This window comes from Poecile atricapillus, chromosome 1 (assembly GCF_030490865.1).
Source record: "Poecile atricapillus isolate bPoeAtr1 chromosome 1, bPoeAtr1.hap1, whole genome shotgun sequence".
In the NCBI taxonomy this organism is placed as follows: domain Eukaryota; kingdom Metazoa; phylum Chordata; class Aves; order Passeriformes; family Paridae; genus Poecile; species Poecile atricapillus.
In genome coordinates, this window is record NC_081249.1 from 131,963,577 (window position 1) to 131,973,473 (window position 9,897).

General features: G+C 46.4%; 1 protein-coding gene across 5 annotated transcripts in view; it reads right to left on the reverse strand.

The window, feature by feature from the left end:
• Window positions 1-7,798, reverse strand: part of PLEKHA7 (pleckstrin homology domain containing A7) — a 156,084-nt gene extending 148,286 nt beyond the window's left edge. For 4 of the 5 annotated variants that reach the window (XM_058846205.1, XM_058846196.1, XM_058846211.1 and 1 more), the window contains exons 1-3: window positions 7,599-7,798; window positions 7,420-7,496; window positions 7,217-7,274 (exon numbers count right to left, since the gene is read on the reverse strand). In XM_058846205.1, the coding sequence (XP_058702188.1) occupies window positions 7,217-7,274; window positions 7,420-7,496; window positions 7,599-7,681 (218 nt within the window). In that variant the 5' untranslated portion in view covers window positions 7,682-7,798. Of the gene's footprint in view, window positions 1-7,216; window positions 7,275-7,419; window positions 7,497-7,598 lie in introns of those variants that run through there. The other variant, XM_058846232.1, reaches the window with a different exon arrangement.
• Between the last annotated feature and the right edge of the window lie 2,099 nt (window positions 7,799-9,897).

The window sequence follows — 9,897 nt, forward strand, 5'->3', positions numbered from 1 at the left end:
GCAAATTAGTCTACAGTCATACTGCCTAAAATTGGATGTGATATTAAATGAATGTGACACCACATTTATTCAAGTTGTTCTTTGCAGAGATCCAGCACTACCATACTGAATCAGTACACTTCATCTGTACCAAAGAAATGTATTTGAGATGATAGGATCAGTAGTGAGGTTAAAATTCATTTTAGCATAATCCATCTGCAGCCAGTGGAATGATGGGAAAATGCAGGGTATAGAACACATGTATTTCACAGCACACACTTCCCTTTTCTCTGAAGCACTTGGTAAGATTGCTCAGGATTGCCAGACCTGCCTGGAAAAAGGTACCTTTTTGTTTCTTCTATTTATAAAATACAACATCATCTTGCACTATTTGCCTGTAGATAGGTAATCCTTTTCACTAGGTCCAATTGCTAGAGTTAACTACTGATTGAAGAAGCAACCTTTTTCAAAAAAATACATAGCAGAATCTTGATATTAATGCAATCTCAAATATTCGAGATTCTTTTCTGGCAGATAATGAGTAATTAATAAAATATAATTAAAAGTGTTGAATAAATTATCTATTTCCTCATCTGACGTGACAGGCGTATTGCAGTGTTGTAAAAACAGTCTGAAATGTAACTCAAGGTTATGAAAACTACTTTCAGGACTACAGCACTACCTGTCCAGTACATCTGCATGACTGTATTTATTCTTAATCTTTAGACAGACTTTCAGAAATATTGAAACCCTCAGTGCCATATATACCTTCTTTAAAAAGGCACATACATTCATCTGCACAGATCCAAGGAATGCAGAAGTGGACACTACTTTAGGAGAGAGGCTGAATGAAGTTTTTCTTACACATTAATGTCAAAAAGCTGGAATGTGTAGTAAACAAAATGTGGAGGCTGGCAGCTTTGTTCATGCCTTTGTTTCTGAGCTACAACACAAGGAAGCCACATAACACCAACCAGAACAAAAGAATGTTGCTCTGTTTCTGAGAAAACTTTGATTTCCAGAAGCATTCAACATCTAAAGAAGCATCTCACTCTAAGTGTGTGTACTCCTTGCTGGCCTCTTCAGGTAGTCAAAATTCAGTTTTCCAACACATGTGTATCTTGGAATAAAGGCAAACACAGATTAATGAACCAAGCTAAGTACTCTGTGGTGCAGCCTTGCTTTAAAAACAAACTTCAGCACCTTCCCTTATGCACTCCTCCCTCCCCTAAGTAATGTACACAAGATGCCTCTTCATTCACACACCTTGCTGAACCAAATCACACGTGGCATTTGCCTTATGCACAGTTCCAAGCCTGATCTTCCAGAGGGCACTCTGAAATCCAGGCACCATGAACAACCCTTTTCCCACTTTCTGGGAGCTGAACTACAAAGCACCTCCTTTGCTCTCTGCAATTGTCAGCCATCCCTGCCCCAGCACAAATCCATCAGCATTTACTGCACTCATTAATGAGTGATCTCATCAAAAAGGCCACTTAATTGTTTTCCCAGCTGGAACGAAACACAGCTACTGTATCCAACCAGCAGATCCAATATTCCCTACTCAATTCTGCTCACGATCCAGGACAACAAAACGTATTAAACAGGCTGTCTGACCAAACCCAAAGCAGGAGAACAAAGGACAAGGAAGAGACATGCACAGAAACTCCTACAAGCAGTGAGATTTCCTTCTACTGTATATAGCTCTGCTTTCCATGGCTCAAATGGAATCGTTGCTTCCAAGAAAATTTAAAATGAGAAGAGGAAGAACCAAGAGGGTTTCACCCAGCCTGGCAGCTTTCCTCCTGCTGCCAAGAGCCAGCAGAGGCCGCTCAAGACCATGGATCGCTCCCGCAGAACTGCGGGATGGGACCGCAGCTTCCCGAGCCGAGCCTCTCAACACAACTGCCACTTCTGGCATTTTTCTTCCACTTCTTAATTCCACACCCACTTTTCCACCCGTACAAATTACCTCAGCGAAGTCTAGTCTCCCTCAAGGGCAACTCCTGACTGTAGGCTATCACTGGTGGCCAGAATCCACATTGCTGCAGAATCCACATATCCAAACTGGGTCTTCCATCCCTTGATGGGATTCTGTTCCCCTTGCTGTGGAACTCCAGTCTCCTTTCTCTAAAAGTTACCCCATGACACGCTATAGCACACAAAACCCATTCATTTCACCAGAGACTATCCTCACGTTTTCTAGAGATGGTGTGAACATACCACTTTTGGTGAAGTTCTCATGTGGCTCCAGCTAAGAAATTTTTATTCCCCTCCAGGAACTCTCCCCAACTCAAACTGGCCATGCACAGCAGCAATGCAGTGAAGTGGATCATGGGCCAGCTCCTCACGGTGGGTTTCATGTCAGTTCATACACTTACTTATACATTACCTTTTATTTAAGCACAGGGTCAAGAACCACAAAGGACATCATCTACACAGAAGACCTCATTATGAGGGTCATCACCATTCCTTACAGTAGCTAAGTGCTCCACTACCTCTTACTTCAGCAATAGTATCTTTACAGCAATATCCATCATGGAGAAGAGAGTAAGAAATTCTAATTTGTTTACAGCAGATCAATGAACACATACAGTAAATAGTGTTTTAGCCCATCTAAACAGCCACCAAAAAAAGATACAGTTTTCAACATCCTACTAGGAGTGGGGAAGACAGGAATTTCTGCAGGGCAGAAGAAACCTGTTGATTAAATTTATTAATGAGATTATAAAACAATCTTCCCAGATAATCAAAAGGACTGGACTCAATAATCCAGATGGTCTCCTCCCCTTTGGGCTTCTGTGATTAAATAATCATTAAGTGGGTATCATCTGTAGCCCACTGTGGGTGAATCTGAGCTCCTGTATGGTTTTCAGTGTGTACCTGAATGTACACACTTGGCACAGCGAATCAAAGTTAAAAAGGCAGACTTTTGTTTAGCATACTTTGCTCTTTTGCTATTTCCAAACACTTGAAACACATACCATGCATATTTCCTACACACAGTACAGGCTAAATATAAGAATTAAAGAATAACAGTTGCAAACAGTTACTGACTAATTCTATGCCAATTTCATGGGTTTGTTTCTTGCACATCCACTTTGTTACCCAAAGAAAAAGCCAAGTTGAACTAGAAACTGAATTCAGAAACAAATAAGAGGTTAACTTCAGATATTTAAGTGTTAATTTCTACTTTTTGTTCCTAATTCTAGGCTATAATTTGAATGCATGATTACCTTTCAGATGCGCAATACCATTGCAGCTTTCAAAAAGAACCTCTGTAGCAGCAGTACCCATTTTTTAAGATATTTAAATACAAGCCAGTTAGGCATCTAACACTGCAAGAACAGATCCTTCCACACCAACAGCCACCTCAATATTTGAAAGCTGTAAGAATGTAATAAAAAAGCATTCCACACTTTCCAAGCTTTTCAACTTCCCCAAGTCTTTTGGACAATCAAAAAAAGAGAAGCAAATGGAAAGAAAAACCTGCAGTACAATGCATACATGAACTGCTTTACCATCATCACAACCTTCGCTGCATGTCCCATCTCCTTCCCCACAAAGAGTTTGCCAACCACAATTAACATTTCACATCAGCAACCCAACCACCAGAAACAAACCAAAGCCAGCGCTGTCCAGTCTTCATTCAGTTCCACATATGCTTAGCAACAACCTTTCTGCAGTGACTCTCCCATAAAGCACTTGCCCCACAAACACAAGGTATTTGAAAATCATCAGTAAACAAATAAAATAAGAGATGGAAAAGTGTGTTGCAAGCTGTATTCAGCACTCAAAAACTGTGACAACCATGATACTTCCAAGACTACTACATGGAGATCCAGAAGAATCAGTTTATATATAATTTATTTAGTGTTTTATTTAGTGATTTTAGGATAAGAGGCAGCACTGCCCTAACAGGGTTTGCACCATCAAGAAAACCAGAAGAATATTTGGAACAGAGAAAATAATTCGCAAAAAGAGGTGGGTGTGCTAATAGGAAGCTAATGGAATGTAGCTTCCTAATATAAATAACAGTTCTTAAAATTTAAAGCAGTAAAGAAAGACTTGCATGTTATCTGTCAATTGGCAGCACTCACATGTGCTGTCAATGTGGGCATCTTCCCTAAACAGGCAAACAACCTAAAATGCAGAAAACTGAGAAATTTCTAGAGCCAAGAAAGCACTTTTGTTGTTTGAGAGCCTCACAAAAGCTCACTCCAGCAGAGGATTCTGTTCACTCACATGCAACAAAGATGACTTCATATTGCAAGAGGTGCAGAAAAGAACTACAGGATAATCAAACAGATGGAGAGCCCTTTTTAAAGGGCTGCACAAAGAACTCAGCTTGCTTAGTTGAGCAAAACAAGGCTAAGAGGGAATGTCATTTCAGACAAGCATCTCAAGTAAATAACCAAGGGGAAAACAGTACCCCTCCAACTACAACAGCTGCCCAACTACAGAACAGCAAAAAACATTCTAAAACACAGCATATTAATTTGGAAAGCTTTGATCCAAGAGAAATTTTCAAACAGCTGTTAGGTGGAAAAGGGAGAAAAACTTACCTGGTTTTGATATGAAGCTTGACCAGGTTATAAAACTTTGTTTTACTTTATGATGTTTCAAACCTTTGTTTTACTACATGATGTTTCAAGCTTGTCCACAGTATTGAAAGAAGCAATAAAGGCATGGAAGTAAATGGACATAAGTTTTTTTTTACATAAAAGACAGCTCACATCCAACCTTTTATCTAATACCTTCATTATCTCTGTACCAGAAATCAGGTAAGTAGAGTTAGCCTGTATATATTTAAATAAAATGTTTGACTAAAGTTACTTGAAACAGCAGTAATACTTAGTAATACCTTTAATTTCATTAGAGGAATAATAAGACTTACAAGATCCATTAAGTGTCCAATGTGGTAAAACTACAAGAGGCTGTATTAATTGGGGACATTATCACAAGGTGCAGGGGTTATTTGGAATGTTCCTCCTGACACCTTTCAATAAATTAGCAGCCAAGAAGTAACAATGTGCTTGTGAAATTTCTGTAGACGACTGGAACTGTCACCAGTACAAAGAGGACTGGGTAGTTATCCAGGAGAGCTCACAGGTTTTGAGAGCTGGAATGTCAGAAAATGGAATTTAATAGTACAACATGTGAAATCATGCGTTTAGGGACAAGTAACCTTTTCTGTAAGCTGAGAACTCATCACGTGGAAGCAGCACAGGAAGAATGAATAGAGCAGTGAGGTACGGAAATCATCGTCTAAGGACAGTGATGTTTACATGAGCACAACAACAGCTCAGTATGTCCATGGAAGAAAAAATGAGAAATTCCACTCAGCTCAGGAAGCCTTTGAGCTGAAATTAGAGAGGTCAGAGCAGTGCTGGGGGGAGTATCACTGCTGGAGAGTTAAATATTGTACCCCATATCAGGAGGATCTTTGATCTGAAGCAGTTCAACTGAAGAGACTTATGTTAAAACATTGCTTTGTCTCCTCACAAAACTTTGCTTGGCTAAAGATTATTGAGTTTATTAAATTGCTCAGTAAAATACATATTCCATTCCTTATTTCATTTCCTGCAGCAGTCCCAGCCCAAGGTAAAGAACACTATTAGCACAAGTTATGCAAATGCACTGCACACAACTCTAATTCAATGGATCAGAAATTAAAAGTTTTGTAACTGCCTGACAAACAAGACAAAAGACGGTCTTCCAAACAGAGCAGTTGGGAAGAGGAATTTGAGCTGTTCTAAAATTGCAATAGTAAGTTTCTGGAAAGGACAGAGAAACAAGTAGATGTATTCCTATACCTAGAAGTTTATTTACCCAAGTAAAGGATCTCTTTACAGCACATTTACAGACTGGACATTTTAGAGTTCCATCTCTGGCCTGTGCAACCAGCAGAACTTCTATTCCTTCCTTTCAACGAACAGGCCACAGATAAAGGGTGGCAGCTTGAAGTGTTACTGAGCTGTGCTACAATGCTTTGCTACTACCTCCTGTTCAAGAGTCAAGGGCTAAACTAACTACCCAGCCTAGCACTGTAAGGAATTCTCTGGCTCGGACTAATGAAGATTGAAGGCCTTTTTTCTCCTCTGTAGGTGAAAAAAGGACATTTTAGGATCATCTAGAATTTTATTTAACAAACATCCTCTAAACGTGAGGCATTTGTTATACCTTCAGTCAACTGCTCCTTGACTCAGTCCAGTATGGTTTGAAACTCTGATACTTTCTAAAACCTTTTTTTCAAGCTACTCAAAGATTTTGGGGTATGATCTGGAGGCATTTCAATACTGGACAATTGTGACACAGCTGTCAGCAGTTACTGGGGCTGTACTTAACAACCGGGGTTAGCCATCCCAGTCCTGCATTAAAGCAATGAGATAGTATGAGAATTTTCCAGTCTTTTTCTGTTGGTTCCATTAACTTCGTCAGACATTCAGATTTCCAAAGGAAAACGCAAAGACATCACACGTGACACGTAACTCTATATCCAAGATGTACCAGACTTATTTGATTAAATCTCTACTTTTACATCGGTGTTTGTCTTTGTAAAAGCCTTGCATCTGCAATGTTTGAAATAAGTTGTCTTAGTTATCCGACTTTACCGCTACACACTTGCATATCATAGAGTCAAAGCACCTCAGTAAGCAGCACATCCCTGCTTGTAACTGCTCTCTGAAAAAGAAACGCACTGAAAGATCCCGACAGCCACCACCAGCCCTGGCAAGGCAACTTCATCCGTTCAGCCCCGTCTCTGGGAAGAGACTCTGGAAGCCTTTCACTTGCAAAACTTCCCGGGGCTGCGTCCAGAGCCACGAGCCATTTAAAATAAAACCACCTTCCACCTCGGCCGGCGCTCAGCAAGGCAACGTTCCACCTGCCGCAAACCTCACTGTAAATAGCGGGGAGGAGTGGAGCAGCCAGCTCACAAACAAACACAAGCCAAAAAAACCCCAAACAAACAGGGAAAACTGAAGTGCCGCCTCCAAGGAAACCTGTTGCTGACCACCGCCAGAGCGCGGCTGGGGGGATCCCACATACCGCAGCGCCTGGAGCCAACTTTCCTGCTGGCATGGCGCACGCCGGTGCCGCTTTCGCTGGCGTGGATCGTTAATGAACCCGGCGGACGTGCGGGCCCGGTGCGGGGGCGGCCGGGCTGAGCCGGGGCCGAGCCGCCAGCGCCCCCCGGCCCTGGGCGGTCGGCGCGGGGCCGGGAGCCGGTACTCACTCGATGAAGTAGCTGGCGCCCTCCTCCGAGAACCCCTCCTCCCATCCGCGGGGCAGGTCTGCAAGGCACGGGGGACGGGGAAAGAAAGAGAGAGAGAGAAAGAGAGAGAGCGGGAAGGAGGGGTGAGAACTTCGCCCGCGGAGCCTCCCGGCCAGGGCGGGGGGCAAGGAGGGGGCGCCGCGCCGCCGGCCGCGGGCACCCACCTGAGCGGATCATGTGGCCGGAGTTGACGGGCTCGCCGGTGCGCGGATGCAGCCAAGTGGTGGTGCGGGTCAGGTCGCTGCGAGGGAGAAGCGGAAAACATGCACCTGTTAGTGAGGGCGGCGGCGGGCGGGAACGGGGCCGCGCCGCCCCCCGCGCCCCTCCCGTGGCGCCCCCTTACTCGATGAAAAAGACGCGCCCGTCCCTGCAGACACCGTAGGACCAGTGCTCAGGTAGAGTGTCCCGCCCCACCGCCGCCGCCATGTTCGCCGTGCGCGCAGCCGGCCGGGGCGGGGGTGCGGGCGGGAGAGCGGCCGGCGCTCGGCGCCCAGCGCCCGGCTCTGCTCGGCAGCGCCACCGCGGCGCGGCCGGGGGGCCGCACCTCCCGCCCCTCGGGAGGCCGCGGGCGCGGCGGCGGCGGGAGCCCGCGGTGCTGCCGCCCGGCTTTGTCCGCCGCTGCTCCGTGCCCGCCCCCCGGCCCCGCGTGGGCTGCCGGCCCCGGCGCGGCGCATCGGCTCCCGCGGCCGCCCCCGCGGTCAGCGGCCACTTGCGGGAGGGTGCCGCACATCCCCGCAGGCGCTCTCCGCCCGGGGGAGGCACCGGGATTGTCTCGTGCTCCGCTCCGGGAGCCCTGGGAGCCGCGCCCGGAGCGGGGAACGTACAGGTGTGAGCGCACCTGGCTGCCGCCGTGCCCCGGGGCCGCGCTCGCCAGCGGCGCCAGGTGAGGAGGGACAGACAGGCCGCGGGGACTTTGAACCTCGGGCACAGGGTACGGGGGCACCAAAGTTAAAACATCGCAGAGAGGCAGCAGCCGGCTGACAAAGCAGAGCTGTCACCGGCATCGGGAGGGACCTATGCCAGCCCCTGTCTTCGTCCGTGACCTAGAAAAGGCAGGAGTGTAACGTGAGGGAGCTCGCTGGGTGCATTTCAGTGAGGCTGGGCTGGCCCCCAGTCAGACCAAGACCCTTACTGGTGGTGGTGTGGTGTGCGGGGATGCCCCAGCTACAGTTAAGTGCTCCAGTCACTCAGAATGTGGTTTATGGACATAGTGGATGGGACAAGCAAGGAGTGGTCTGCCGTACAGCAGAGCCCGTAGGTTTCTTACTCAATTCCTAGCGCCAGCCAGCAGGGCGAGGGTGGGTGCCAGGTGGGGAGTCCCAGCCAGTGCCTTGGCTTGGCCGTAGTAGTAGTTGCAGTCGGAGAGGAGGATTGACAAAGCCAAAGGGGGGGCGGTCCAGAGAGCAGAAATGCCTCTTTCAATGAGGGCAGCAGTGGCGGAGCCAAGCGTGGCTCTGTGGGGTTCTTACTGTTCTGAGACGGGGGAAGAGAGAAGGATCAGAAAGGCAGGAAATGGGACATTTGCAAGCTTGGGCGTAGAAGGAGAGTGTTAAAGGGAAAGACAGGCTGCAAAGAGGGGTGGGAAAGGGTGGGTGAGTCTGACTGGGGACAGGTTAGTGAAGAAAAACAGGAGACCAGCTGAGGACACGGCTGTGTGGGAGAGGGAGAACGCCAGCATGCAGTAGGAGAGTGTAAGAGAAGAGAGTGCTGCAGTACAGGGAAAACGATAACGTTTGCTTTTTCTTCTAAATAACCAATATAAATCATCAGAAGAAAGCAGGAGGCAAGAAAAGCAGCAAAAGTCAGGAGAGGGAGGGCTTTGCTCTATTTCACACCAGTTTCAGACAACAGTGCCGGTCTGGTGCACCAGGATATCTTTGTGAAGACTTCCCTTTTTGACCACTGTTGGAAAAGATAGTATAGTATACTGTATATATACACTATATATACCATATATCTATATATACACTGTACTAACATGGTGTCATCTAGCAACCAAGAATGGTCATTACTGTGGCACACAGAGCAGACTAACTGATATTCTCATCTTCCAGCAATCCACAGAATTTTAGTTTATCCACAGTTATAAAGCAGGACAGAGTATCTTGTAGCCCTTTACCCTAAGTCAGAATTTTGATTGAAACTTCTAATACTAAAACTTCTGTGCTGCCTTTTTTTGTTTTTAAACCTTGTTGGGTTTCCATGGCAAAGTTTTGTAAGAGGGAGAGCTGCAGGAGTGGCGTCTGTCAGAAGCTGCCAGAAGCTTCCCTTACATTTGACAGAGGCAATGCCATCCAAGCTCCAGGATGGACTCAATGCTGGCCAGTGTATTGGATAAGGGATTTTAAAAGGGAAAAATGTTAGCATGAAGGAGGAATTTGGGCCAGAGAATGAGTGAGAATATGTGAGAGGAACAGCTCTGCAGACAGCAAGGTCAGTGGAGGAGGTGCAGGAAGTGTTCTAGGCACTGGAGCTGAGATTCCCCTGCAGCTCATGGTGCAGCCCATGGTGAGGCAGTTGTGCCCCTGCAGCCCGTGGAGGACCACGGGGATGCAGAGATCCACCTGCAACCTGTGGAGGACTCCACTCCAGAGCAAGTGGATGCCTGAGGAGAGACTGTGACCCCATGCTGGGTCCTGCAA